The sequence below is a fragment of the Triturus cristatus genome, chromosome 11 (assembly GCF_964204655.1).
Source record: "Triturus cristatus chromosome 11, aTriCri1.1, whole genome shotgun sequence".
NCBI classification, from domain to species: Eukaryota; Metazoa; Chordata; class Amphibia; order Caudata; family Salamandridae; genus Triturus; species Triturus cristatus.
This window is the reverse complement of record NC_140594.1, coordinates 51,595,888-51,610,201: the sequence shown is the minus strand read 5'-3', so window position 1 is coordinate 51,610,201 and position 14,314 is coordinate 51,595,888. Positions and strand designations below refer to the sequence as shown.

Here is a 14,314-nt window from a genome sequence, read left to right as displayed (position 1 = left end):
AGCGCGGTGTGCTCTCTTGCTACCCTCTCAGCGCGGTGTGCTCTCTTGTTTCCCTGTCAGTCATGTGTGCTCTCTTGCTCCCCTCTCAGCGCGGTGTGCTCTCTTGTTTCCCTGTCAGTCATGTGTGCTCTCTTGCTCCCCTCTCAGCCCGGTGTGCTCTCTTGCTCCCCTCTCAGCTCTGTGTGCTCTCTTGCTCCCCTCTCAGCGCGGTGTGCTCTCTTGTTTCCCTGTCAGTCATGTGTGCTCTCTTGCTACCCTCTCAGCGCGGTGTGCTCTCTTGTTTCCCTGTCAGTCATGTGTGCTCTCTTGCTCCCCTCTCAGCCCGGTGTGCTCTCTTGCTCCCCTCTCAGCCCGGTGTGCTCTCTTGCTCCCCTCTCAGCTCTGTGTGCTCTCCTGCTCCCCTCTCAGCGCGGTGTGCTCTCTTGTTTCCCTGTCAGTCATGTGTGCTCTCTTGCTCCCCTCTCAGCGCGGTGTGCTCTCTTGCTACCCTCTCAGCGCGGTGTGCTCTCTTGTTTCCCTGTCAGTCATTGTGCTCTCTTGCTCCCCTCTCAGCGCGGTGTGCTCTCTTGTTTCCCTGTCAGTCATGTGTGCTCTCTTGCTCCCCTCTCAGCCCGGTGTGCTCTCTTGCTCCCCTCTCAGCTCTGTGTGCTCTCTTGCTCCCCTCTCAGCTCTGTGTGCTCTCTTGCTCCCCTCTCAGCGCGGTGTGCTCTCTTGTTTCCCTGTCAGTCATGTGTGCTCTCTTGCTACCCTCTCAGCGCGGTGTGCTCTCTTGTTTCCCTGTCAGTCATGTGTGCTCTCTTGCTCCCCTCTCAGCCCGGTGTGCTCTCTTGTTTCCCTGTTAGTCCTGTGCGCTCCATTTCTCCAGTTGACTTACTGTCCTTTCGGAAAGTGGCCGCTGGGGTGAGGGCACAAGCTGAAGCAGCCTGGCTCCCAGATTCGCTTCGGTTTGAGGACAAAGACAGGACAACAAGCACTGGCCCATCCCACACAAAAACAAAGGGGCTAGGGGAATGGCTTCCTATGGAGGCATGCATGCCTCAAACTCGGCAACAGGTGATCTCCAGCGCCACTACGCCATCACCTGCTCTTCTCACAGCGGAGGCAGGCGCAGTCTCTTTGACCTTAAACTCACAGCTATATTCTCTAGTGGGCCTGTCTTGTAGTAAGTACATCTTTTGTCGCAGTGTTGTTTTCCACAGTTCCATAGTTACCACAGTAACTATCTCTCACTCTAACACACTACTTAAAAACTTCACTCTCTCTATCTCACTACCTCACTCTCTATCACTACATCACTATCTATTTCTATCTCACTCTCACTACCTCACTATATCACAACACACTCTCTCAAAACTTCACTACATCACTCTCTCACTACCTCACAACTTCACTCTCTTTCTAACTCACTAATTCACTCACTCTATCTCACTACCTCACTCTCTCTCTCTCAAATACACTAAGTCACTTACACTCACTCTTTCACTACCTCACTCTATCTCACTACTTCACTACATCACTCTGTTTCTATCTTAATACCTCACAACATCCCTCACTACCTCACTCTCTCTTTCACTACCTCAATCTTTCTCTATCTCACAACATCACTCACTGTTTCTATCTCACTACGTCAGAAAATACCTCTCACTCACTAACTCACTCTTTCACTACCTCACTCTCTATCTACCTCACTCTCTCACTACATAACTCTCTATACATCACTACTCCCTTCTATATCACTATCTCACTACTTCTCTCTAAAAAGATCACTACCTCACTCTCTCACTACCTCACTCTATATCACAACTTCACTCTAACTCACTACATCGCTCACTCTCTATCTCTCTACCTCACTCTTTCTATCTCACTAACTCACTTTCACTGTCTCTTTCACTACCTCTCTCTATCTCACTACATCACAACACCACTCTGCTTACATCTCACTACCTCACAACATCCCTCTCCCTCACTACATCACTGTTTCACTACCTCACTCTCTCACTACATAACTCTCTCTACCTCACTACTCCACTCTAGCTCACTACCTCACTATCTCACTATCTCACAACTTCTCTCTCTCAAAACATCACTACCTCACTCTCTAGCTCACAACCTCACAACTTCACTCTCTCTCACACACTACCTCAATCACTCTCTATCTCACTACCTCACTCTTTCTAACTCACTTTCACTCTCTTTCACTACCTCTCTTTCTCTCACTACATCACAACATCACTCTATGCTTATATATCACTACCTCAGAACATCCCTCTCCCTCACTACCTCACTCTTTCACTACCTCACTCTCTCTATCTCACTACCTCACTCTCTATCTCACTACCTCACTCTCTCTCTACCTCACTCTCTCTCACTACCTCACTCTCTATTTCAATACCTCAATCTCTCTATCTATGCAATAGGTATCACATATGCAACAAAAAAAAAGCTAATGCCAATAGAAATGACAATGCCATTTATTTAGAGATACAATAATGATAAAAAAAATAATGAGCAATACCAATAGCTCTACCTATAATATTGCCGAGACCATTGCATTGTAAATGCTTGTTGAAATTGTATCTAATACACAGAGGGGCACAATACTTAGTGCTACTAAAAGGTCTGACACTTCATGCAGATGAAATTTTCAAACAACCAGTCAAAGCAAGAATAATTACGCCCACATTGATGAAAAATACAAATCACCACCTTCAGGCCCTATTTTTATTAGAGGTCAGTTAACTCCTGACTCTTAAGTAGTATCCAGTACTAAGAAAAGGGCTAACTCCCAAACAACTGGAGAAGCACCACCACCAGAAAAGGAGTCCAAACTTATGGATGCCTCTGGTAAAAGAGTTGCGGCACAAGCAGCTAATCATTGGAGTATAGCTAAGCATTATGAGCAAGGTACGACGGGGCCCACTGGCATGAAATGGAGGACCTTCTCCAAGAGGAGCACAGAAAAAGAGTATTCACAAAGTGCTTAGCACTTGTGGCAGCACATCTGCTCAGGGAAAACATTCATGTCTTCCCTAATCTAGACAGCTAGCTAATCAAAGCAAATACATTCATACTTTGCAAACAAAACACTCAAAAGACCTAGGTTTACTTCATCAACTAGGGTTAACTGTCGACCTACAAAAATCGCATCTACAGCCAGCTACTACTCGGGCGTTTCAGGGGGACACGCTCAACACAAATCTTGCGTTCGCATCCCCAAACACAGGCAGAATACGTAACATACTAACGTTAATTCAAAAATTTCCAACAGGAACTCACATTCCAGGCAAAATATTTCTCAGACTTTTGGGCATGATGGCATCTTGTATTTACATAATCTCACATGCCAGACTCAACATGAGACCTCTACAACAACCGCTCTCCTAGCAATGGACTCAGTCACTGGATCAACTTCACGACCTACTGTTGGTAAACAGCCGCACGTATCACACTCTGCAATGGTGGAATCCACAAAATCTATCCAAAGGGCGGCGGTTTCAAGACCCAGTTCCACAAATTACTGTTAACAACAGATGCATCTCCAACAGTATGGGGTGCACATCTCCAAAACCTTACTATTCGGGGACTATGGAATTCCAAACACAAGAATCTCCATATCAATCAACTGGAGCTGCAAGCTGATCATCTAGCAATCAAAGCCTTCCTAATTCACCTAGAACACAAAGTTGTCCTAATTCGAACAGACAATATGACAACAATGTATTATTTACAAAAAAACAGGGGGGGGAACACTCCCTCCAATTATCTCGCTTAGCTCACAAAATAACAAGCAATTAGATTGTGAACTTTCTGAGCAGGTCAAAACAAGTCCACAAATTATTAATCTCCCCAATGTTCCTTAACCATACTTTCACAAATGGGGATTCCCAGAGATAGCACTGTTTACAACAAAATAGAACACAAAATGCCCACACGTCGCAAGCAGACATCACCACTATCAGTCCAAAGGTAATGCCCTATGGATGAACTGGTCAGGGATATTTACATACGCTTTTCCACCTCTCCTACTACTTCCATTAGTGGTCAGGAAACTCAGGCAAACATCGCTCACAATGAATCTTATAGCTCCCACATGGACTCGTTAACCTTAGTTCTCAACACTCATTGAACTATCTATAGTCTCACATGAGAAGTTTCACCTCAACCCGGACCTTCTTGCGCAGAAAAATGGAACATTAAGATATCCCAGTCCCAAAGAAATGAATGTTGCAATTTGGCTCCTAAAGTCTTAGAGTTTGGATAATTAAATGTGCCTCAAGACTGTATGAACTTTCTCATTGTTATGCAGCAAAATGGAAATGTTTTGATCTTCCCTCGCAATTCTATAAATAGAAGGGTTTTTCACTCACTCACTAAAAATGAATTATTTGACACAGGCTGAAAGTGTCTCGCCAATGTGCAATCAGATTTATACACTGTTTTGCCTCCTAATCCCATCCAAGCATATGTTGTGCTTGTTTGTGTATGTGACTGTTGTAGTATATGCATTATATCAATAAGTGAAGCAGTGTGACGGAGGCCTGTGGGTTCCGTTTTGGACGTCCCAGGCCTGTTTCTGTGCATAAGTTGGTTTCCCAGACAGTGGAAGTGTATCAGGATTAAGTCCGGGCAGAGCAGGCGTAGTGCCACCACGCAGAGCTCCACGGAGTTGGAAAACAACTCTGTGGAACTCCACTGCGCTCCCCTCCACCCTCCCTAATTTAATGATAAAAATAAATCATCGTCAGAGTCCAGGACTGATCATATGACCTATATGGCGGCTTCCTGGCCATCCTGAATAATCTGTGCCAAATTAGCATTGAACTTCTCTGGGACTTTTGGCAAGATCTCTGCAACTGAGTCACATGATGCATGGGCGTATCTGCCCAGTAAACTGCTGATGTTGACTGACCAAAGGGCGAGGCTTGTTAAAGAGAACACTTGTTTCTCGAATGCCTTAAGTCTATTCGGTTACCTATCTGAAGCGGTTATGTTGAAAGAGTTTTAGGTTGAACCAGCTGATGGAAGCCCACTAGCTTCTCCAGAGTAGGGTGGCACATCAAAAACAGAGCAGGTCTGTGGTGTCATGCTACCTGTCTATTTACAGGTGGACAGAAACAAGGTGTAGCCCAAGTACCTATCAGGGTATGAGAAAGGCTTTGTTGAAAGGCAACAAGAGCTCAGACGAAGTCTGCCCAGGCTGCAGAACTTCAGTGAGGTCATTAGTTTTAACTTCGTCAGATGGCAGATGAAAGTCTGGGACTTTAGCTGTCTGCGATGACCACAGCAAATGAGGCTGTCTCTTCTTTTGAGGGACCGGGGAACCCTACCCCGTGTCGGGGGAAGTGTACAGTCTACTTGCCTCTTGTAGATCCAAATAGAACTTGTCGTAATGATATTGTGGGGGTGATCCATCTCAATCATCTCCATCGTCACCGCTGGCTGGCTTTGGTCTGCATTTGAAAAGTTGTTGGGAGTTCTGGAAGGTGCCTCCTAGGCAAAAGGATGTTTTGTCTGAGTCAGAGCGAACCCGGGCCAGTCATGTCAGGACTGTTCTTGGACAAGATCATGGAGGGTTTGGAGTCAGACAGGACAACAGGATCAGCGCTCTTCTCCGGCATAGGTGCTGGCGTCAACATGGCAGGAACTGGGCTGGATAGTGGTACAAGATGTGAAGCTGCCTCCTGAGTCTGAGCTGAACCCGAAATGGATATGGGAGGCACAGATAGCAGACCTGTTGACAGTCAGCTGACTGGAGGCCTCTGCGAATCCCTGGGGCCCAAGGCGTGCCAGAGGGAGCCAGTCGGTGTCAAAGATTTGCAACATTGCTTACTCGAATGCATCAACATGTTGCAGCATCACCAACAGTCTCTGAAATTTGAAGTGCATCTGGATCAGCTGCAGAATCTCTCCTCTGCGTGGTACCAGGGGGCACCTTGAGGTCCTCAAAATTACTCATAAGGAAAGGCTAGCTTGGACTTCTTAGGTTTCATTTTGGATTATGACTTACCACTTGGACCAAAACAAAGACCTGTCACTGGAGCGGCCAGAGACCAGGAATAAGTAAGTGTCCTAGACTTCGTCCGGGAACTAGACTTATGCGACTTTAAGTGTTTGGCGATATACAGTTTAGTTTGCAATCCCGAATCGCCTTTGGGTGTATAAGAGCACATACTTCAGTAACTTGGAGTCGTGGCCCAAAACCCGAGATACCCCTTGTTGGGGATCTTTAACAGATATCTACTTGCAACAGTCCCTACAAGGCTTAAACCTTGTAGTTTTAGGAGGGGGCATGTTCCCTTGCACACAGGAAAGGATTATGTTACTTACCCTGTAAGCATCTGTTCTTGGCATGTAGTGCTGTAGATTCACATGCTTTGCATAAGTCCGCCATCTAGTGTTGGGCTCGGATGATAACAAGTTGTTTTTGTTTCAAGAAGTGTTATTCAAGTCACAAGGCTGTGTGACTGCTCCTCTTGGGAATACTGCACATGGTTATCGAAACCATCTTCAGATTGTTTTGCTGAGGGTAGGTGAGAATGTAAAGAATGCTGTGTATGTAAGCATTGAGATGGGCATTCGTTAGTATGAGATAAAGTATATGAACTGCAACCTACACAAGAATTTGGGGAGGAGGGATGGCACATCTGAATCTACAGCACTACATGCCAAGAACAGATGCTTACAGGGTAAGTAACATCATCCGTTCGAGGCATGTGTGCTTTCGATACTCATGCTTTTCATAGACTGTAAAGCAGTCCGTCTCCCTAGGTAGTGGTTAACATGTGGGGGTTGCAGTTGTCTGAAAAATAGTATTAAGTACTGCCTGACCAAAATTGGCTTGTTGGTGTACAAATGCATCCACACAATGTTTTGTGAAGGTGTGTGGAGTAGACCATGTTGCTGCTTTGCAAATAACAGCAATTAGAATGTTCCCTAAAAAAAGCCCTAGAAGCTCCAATTTTCTAGTGGAGTGTGCGTTTGGTGTAACAGGCCAAAGCCGTTTAGCCTTTGCATAGCATGTCCGCATGCATTTAACTATCCGTCTTGAAATGCCTGATTTAGAAATTGCTTTCCCTAAATGAGGAGGTGCAAAAGAAACAAACAATTGTTTAGTTTTCCTAAATGATTTAGTCCTGTCAATGTAATACATGAATGCCCTTTTTACATATATGGTGTGTAATGCCCTGTCTGCAACTTAGTTAGGTTCTGGGAAAAACACTGGTAAAGCAATGGATTGATTAATATGAAAACTGGAAACTACTTATAGTATGAATTTAGGGTTAGTTCTAAGCACTACCCTATCCTTGTGTAGTTGAAAGAAAGGCTCTTCTAGGGCTAATGCCTGAATTTTACTGACTCTTCTAAGAGAATAGCAATTAAAAAAGCAAGTATCCATGAAATATATTGCAACTGACAAGAATGCAATAGTTCAGAAGGCGTACCCATTAATCTAGTTCGGACAATGTTTAAATTCCATGCTGGGGCAGGTGGAAATCTAGGGGGAATAATTCTTTTAAGTCCCTCCATGAAAGCTTTTATAGCAGGAATTGTGAACACTGATATGTGTTGTCTATTTTGGAGATATGCGGCAATAGCTGCAGGATGTAATCTTACAGAAGTATATGCTAATCCAGCAGTTTGCAATAGGTATAAAATAAGTGTTTGTACCTTTGCTTGAAGAGGATTAACGTTTTGTTTGTGACAGAATATAACTGTAAGACCTTTTCTTTTTCTGCCACAACTCTCCCATGTACAGCGTACAGGCCCTGTACCAAGGTTGGGATACTCCAGACCATGTTTAAAAGGATTTGAGCACAACAGGCTAGGGCTTTTAATGTTTAAATGACGTGGGCAGTCGAAATCACATGTATAAGCTGTCTTCCCCAGATATGGAGCAGTATGTATAATGTTGTTTCTTTCTGTGACTTAGATTCTCCGATTGTTTGCTAACTCAGAAAGAAATCTTTCACTATACTTCAAAACCCCACCTGAAAAATTGACCTTGACTTACTCTTGCATGATTCCTCTCCTTTCTTCTTCAGAGTGACCCTCTTCTTCCCTTCCATCCTCTGCAGTCCTTCTGTTTCTGAGAATAGCCTCCTCTCAGTCTCATGCCTGCCTGCCTGCCTAAATCTTTCTTATTGTAATTCTGCAAATGACTTTTACCTCATTTCATAGATCACATCCAATCCTCTCCTCTTTAAAGCCATATTCCTGTAATCTAACATTACCTAATCTCCACTAGCCGATCTATCCCACCAGCCATTCACCTGAAACCACATAGCCCCCATAATGATCACACCTATATGGTATTAATATATCACAAAGTAACTGGAATAAATGCATGCAATTTTCTTTGGAGCACATGACTAATCTTAATAACCAATGGGTTAACAACTAACCTTGACTTATGGAGTAGAGTGCTACTCACTGTAAATCACTCCAACGCCTCTTCATGCTTAGTCAGAGCTATACAAATCCAATTAAAATTATAATAGAGAGCGTCCTGGCCACCGAAATTGGAACCTGAGATTACTCCTGTTCTTTCCTTATGCCAAAAAAGGGAAGAGGCCTTTGTTCTATTTTAGTTCTCCCACCTCTCAATTTCTTCAAGCTGAAGGACAAATTCAGCATACTCAGTTGGCCCAGGTGCTATCTGCCCTGGATCCCGGAGACTGGATGGTAGCACTGGACCTTGAGGACGCCTATTTCCAGGTCCCTGTCTTGAATGTCCATATGCAGTTCAAAGTGGGCTACAAACATTTTCAGTTTGCCGTGCTCCCTTTCAGCCTCACCAGTGCCTGTCTAGTGTTCATGAAAGTGATAGGCACAGCATTTATTCACAGGCCAGATTTGCCAGCCTTACCCTACCTCAACAACTGCCAGTTGAAGGCAAGTTCAGCACAGTCAGGCTTGGACCACCTTCAGGTGGCAGCGAACCTCCTGACATAGTTGGAGTTCTCTATCAACGTTCCAAAGTCACACCTGACTCCTTCATAAAGGTTTCCTTTCATCAGAGTTATCCTACATACAGTGTATTACCAGGCCTTCCATTCAGATCAAAGAGCCCAGGACATTTGGGCTATGATCCCGATGTTTTAGCCTTGGTCATGTATATCAATGAGGAGGGATCTGACACTTCTTGGACTATTGGCCTCCTGTATCCTGCTTGTTGACCATGTTGGGTACCATATGCGGCTCGGCAGTGGGAATTGAAGTCTCAGTGGACACAGCACTAAGGCAGCCTGTCAAAGTTCCTCCAGGTATCAGAGGAGGCTGCAAGAAATCTGAGACAAGCTCTTGTTACACATGATCCATATTTGGATTTCCATTTAGATAAAGTGTTACAAACTCCATTTTTATTCCACAGAATTGACTCTAATCAAGTAAATAACTGTTTCAGTTTTCAGACTTAGACTCCATTTTTCCTATGGTAAGGGAAATCTTCACCAACTCAGTACTTACAGGGTAGGTGTAGGAAACTGGGTTTTTGCTGCAGTACCCCCCACTTTTTGCCTGGTATTTGATGCATCTTTGACTAAAGTGTCCTGGGTCCTGCCAGCCAGGTCCCCACTACCAGTGTTCTTTCCCTAAAAACTGTATAGTTTCCCCCAATTGGAAAAAAACATTCAGCACCCTCTGTAAGTCCCTAGTAAATGGTACCCCTGGTACCTAGGGCCTGAGGTACTAAAGAGCATCCTTAGGGGCTTCAGCACGATTTGTGCCACCTTAAGGGACCCCTCCCCAAACTCATGCAGGGTTGCCATCGCAGGCTGCCTGTTTTGATGCAGACAGAAGTAAATACACATGTCACACATCCCTGTGTGCCATGTCCCCTAACACAGCGATACAAAAGGGGGTGGTGATGGACGGAGCATCAGAACCAATCAAACACTCACACCCACTCAACAGATCTGGGTTTGATCCATCACCGTTCTTTAGCCCACTCTGCCACCCCAGTTCAGACATGGCCATATGCAAATCAGTCTGACCCTGTGCCTCATGGGAACAGTCCAGCCCGAACTGCCAAGCCATGCCTTCCCTGGACCGGAAACAAGCTTCCTAGGACCGGTTTCTGGCATTTCAGCCGTCATCAGCCAGGCTTGCTTGAATCCAGTGGCAAGACTACTAGGGTGAGAGCCAGAACAAAAGCCTGTACCGGAAGAGAGTGTCACACCCCTCCTACAGGATGGCCCGCTGATTAGCCTTCCTAGGTCGGCAAGCTTCAAAGCGCTGCTGCCTTTGAAATGTGAATCTGGCTCCCCTCACAGGAGAGGAAGCCAATCACCTTGTCCAGAGCCCCTGTGGCACCTGGACAGGCGGGAAAATTAGCTAGTCAGGTAGGTGTGCGACCCTCCGGTTATACCACCTGTAAGGTGGGCAACTGAGGTGGACACGACTTTTCAGAAGTAGCCATCTTTGTTATGGCATACTTAAGAATTCTGGGACATTGGTATGCCTACTTTCCAGAGGAATTGGTCCTATAACAGGCGTAGTGACCCCAAAGGTCATTAGCCCATTGGCTACTACCCTACACTCTCCTAAGACAGAGAAATTTAGTATTTAGGGTAGCCCTGGCACCAGAAAAACAGATCCTGATGACCTAATAAGAGAAAGGGCACCGAAGAGCCGCTAAAGCAGAGTGGGAAGAAGCAGGTGAACTGGTACCAGCCCCGCCGGCCTCTCTTCATCCCTCGTCGAAAACTGTGCCAAAGTCGACTCGTCCTGAAGCTGTTCTCCAGAAACTTGGGAGAGCTGCCTGCCTTACATAAAGAAAAGACCTCCTGTGGAATAGCAGAACTGTTTCCTGCATCTTGCAGCAACTCCAAAAGAAAGGGCTCTGAGGCCACCAGTACAGCCAAAACCCAATACCTGAAGCCACCACTGCACCTGTCGCTCCAAGCCTGGGTCGAAGTGGGCCAACAGTGTCCTCCAGAGCCTGAGTCCATGGTGGTTTCACCCCTTGTGAACCCTCCGACATAGTCTGCAGCCTCTGCACGCAGGCCCCCTCTACCACGACTGCTTGGGTAAGTAAAAACCCGACGCCTCTGCACCCGTCACCCCAGGGCTGTGGAGAAGAGGATTAAAGGTGTCACTCCATACCAGAGCAGCGTGAGACCTGTGCACCCCCTGTTGGTTCAGACCGACTGTCTCTTTTTGCAGAGACCGATCTCCATAGAACTACATTGGGCTCCCGACGCTGTTTTGCACCCTGCATCTGGCCGCCCTCGTGCCGCTGGCTGTGTACTGTTGGTGATGCCTTGGACTTTGCCCACCACTCACCTTAACTCCTAGAGATTGGTCCCGTAAGTCGCTGTACTATACTATACCTGTTTGCAGAACTTGCTCTTCCTTTCGTAGGATAACATTAGAAAACTCGAAAATTGCAGTGTCCACTTTCCAAACTTAAAAGATCTCATATTTAAAAACGTGCTTACCTGAACGACTTTCTTCTGATGCCTAAACATGTATAAAGATACTTGCTATTTTTATAAATTAGTGTGGATCACCTTCTTGAGTCATGTGTCTCATTTATTGACCATTGTGTGTATTTCCAGATGTCTTGCACTCCTCTGTGTTAAGCCAAAGGCTGGTCGGCCACACTACCCCTTAACAGGGCACTTTGGGATTACTCTAGCAAGCCCCTGTCCACTCGTGAGGTACCCCTGGACTCTTTACACTCATGAGGTACCCCTGGACTCTTTACACGGTATGGCAGATTTTTGATACATCACATAAAGAGCCAGCTTCCTACAGTGGGTTTTACATTGCACTTGGTATCAACCTTGGTCTCTCACAAGACTTGATCTGGATTTATATGTGATGGGCTCAAACCCTTTGTGATAATTCTCTGAGTACAGCAGGCTGATGGACAGGTTAACCAGTTGCACATGTTTCCCTGGACAGCAGGCCAAGCCTCACAATTGTATGCAGCGTGGCATACGCAGCATTCTGTAATGACAATCCCTCTCCGGGGTTAAAACGTACAGATCAAGTTTTATGTGAGCATAATGAGCAGCGGGGCCAGTGTCAGTCCAGCCTCTACCCACCATGCACGAGCACCTGCTTTCATATTCATATGAAGGACAGCCCTCTAGCACTTCCCCCTCCCTCCCTCCCTCCCTCTTTGGATTTCCACTTAATAACTCACTCTCGATTTCTAGGCTGTTTAGAACAGAAACTTCAATCCCATTAGAAAATGCCTTACGTCGGCAAATTCTGAAGTATTTAATTCCAGATGTCCATAACTGTATCAGTTTTGCCCTTCAGTGTCCAAGGGCAGTCTGTCTTTATCTGTTTTGGAAGGGAGTATGTGTGTTAGCTGATACGTTATTGTCTGATTTACTATGGGTTGAGGGAGGTAGTGCTTACACGATATAGGATTTGATCAAGCTTGACCTGGTGACCTTTACAGTACCTGGAAAACCAAGAACACATTTGTTTCAGCTAGTGCTAGTGTACATCATGTGAAATTTGCTGTTACACATTTAACAGTCAGAATAGAAGTGTAAGCAGAAATAGCCATCAACATGAAGAGGGTGGCAGTCGGCGGGTCTATCAGGCACATTCAGGTACTTCCTTCAAACATATATTCATGGGCACGTACTCTTTCCACAGAATTGTATGGCTGCCAGAAGGGTGATCCCAAATGCCTTTCCTCATCTTTCACAGCACCCACCTAGCCACCGCCTCTTAATCCTATCAAGTACTACAACTCTACAGGACCAAGACGCATCAGGAGCATTCGTTGGTGGTGCATGGGTAGGTGGCTCGGCACGTGCAGGAGGAAAGAGACGCTAAGGGATTCTAAACACTGGCTCTATCTGCCTTGTGTCTCATCTGCTTCAGTGTCTCTGTTGACGCTGTCTGGGTGCTTACAGGCTCTCTGTTTCGAGTTTAGAATGATGATGCTGCTGCCAGAGACCGATCCAGAAAGGGTTGACTGAATCATGCATCCTTTTATATTATTGTATCAAGTTTCTGTCAAAAGGAAAGCTTGCCCCATAGGACTATCACTGAGCCCTCCCAAATTAAGTAATTCAGTAACTCAGTCCAGTACACAAGATGGTGCCAATGCATTCTCCCACTAAGATTGTACAGTGTGGATATTCGAAGAGATTTTTGTGTGAGTATAATATATATTTTTTTGTTTTCAATTACTCAGGGACTGCGGAAAAGAGAGCTGTTGAAAGAGCTTCTTCCTGTGATTGGACTCAACCTACGTTTCCAAAGGCTTTTCACAGAGTATCAAGAACAGTTGGAAAGCTTGAAGGACAAATAGCGGTGCCAGGCCTGTCCGTTTGTGTCAGTGTTTTGTTACTGAGGTACCCATGCCTATGTTATGGGTATGCTGGATCAAGAACGCTGCAACCCGACTGGGAGATGGGAAATCCTCGCACACCACTAGCTTCGAAGGGTGGATAGGATCCAGCCCGCCATCTTTAAAGGAGCAAGGAAGAGGATTCTTTTTCCAAGAAGCTTGCGATGGAAGGATGCAATCGAAGGATCCACGAGGCAGGAAGGCAGATATGGCATGGTGCACTCTTAGGGTTTCGGCAAAGCTAATGTGGTGGCCTTGTCTTGGAAGCTGGGGATGGCGATGGTGCTTCAGGAGGGCGTGCTGCTAGATCGGAGAAGGTTTCGCTACCAGGCAGGCTGGCACACAGCACTTGGGGAACCGTGTGGAGAGTGGTAAAGGACCGATGTTCTGTTCTGTAAAGGGTGTCCGTTCGCAGGCCCCAGAGTCCTAATTTAAGCAACACCTTGGATGGCAACATGCACTCTGCAGTCATTGGACTTTCATGCACCGTAAAGACAAAAGATCAAAACGGGGCTGGGCGGACACATTATTTTTGTACTAGAATTTGCTAACTTACACAATGAATTTGTTTTTGGCAAATAATCAGGATTCCTTCCCTAAAGGTGCATTTTGAGTAGGAAATAATTGAATTCTAATTATGACCGCAGCGTTTACTAAGCAATTTGACCACAACTGAATCTGTCCTGGTTCAGTTTTTAATTTTTAAATGTTTGTAAATGAGACCTTTTTGGTTGTTTTTTTTCATTTCCTTTTCTATGAACAGAATAAACAAATAATGCATTGTTATGACGAGCTCTTCTTATTGAGAGCCTGGAAGTTATTGGAGAGCTTGATGTGGAGTGTTTAGATCTTCCTTTGCACAGAACTTAGGAAGGTTGTTTTCAGTGGACCTCAGACACACCCACCAGCACAGATACAGCACACATGTGCAGTGCACATGTCTGCATACAGTAGTGCTAGATATATGAGAACAGTGCAGACATCAACCTAAGA

At 45.5% G+C, this 14,314-nt stretch overlaps 1 protein-coding gene across 1 annotated transcript in view; it reads left to right on the top strand.

Annotated features, from left to right (window-relative positions):
- HIRA (histone cell cycle regulator) overlaps nt 1-14,107 on the top strand; it is a 424,028-nt gene extending 409,921 nt beyond the window's left edge. The window contains exon 25 of the mRNA XM_085632815.1: nt 13,166-14,107. Coding sequence (XP_085488941.1) covers nt 13,166-13,282 — 117 coding nt within the window. The 3' untranslated portion in view covers nt 13,283-14,107. The remainder of the gene's footprint in view (nt 1-13,165) is intronic.
- Nucleotides 14,108-14,314: the final 207 nt, after the last annotated feature.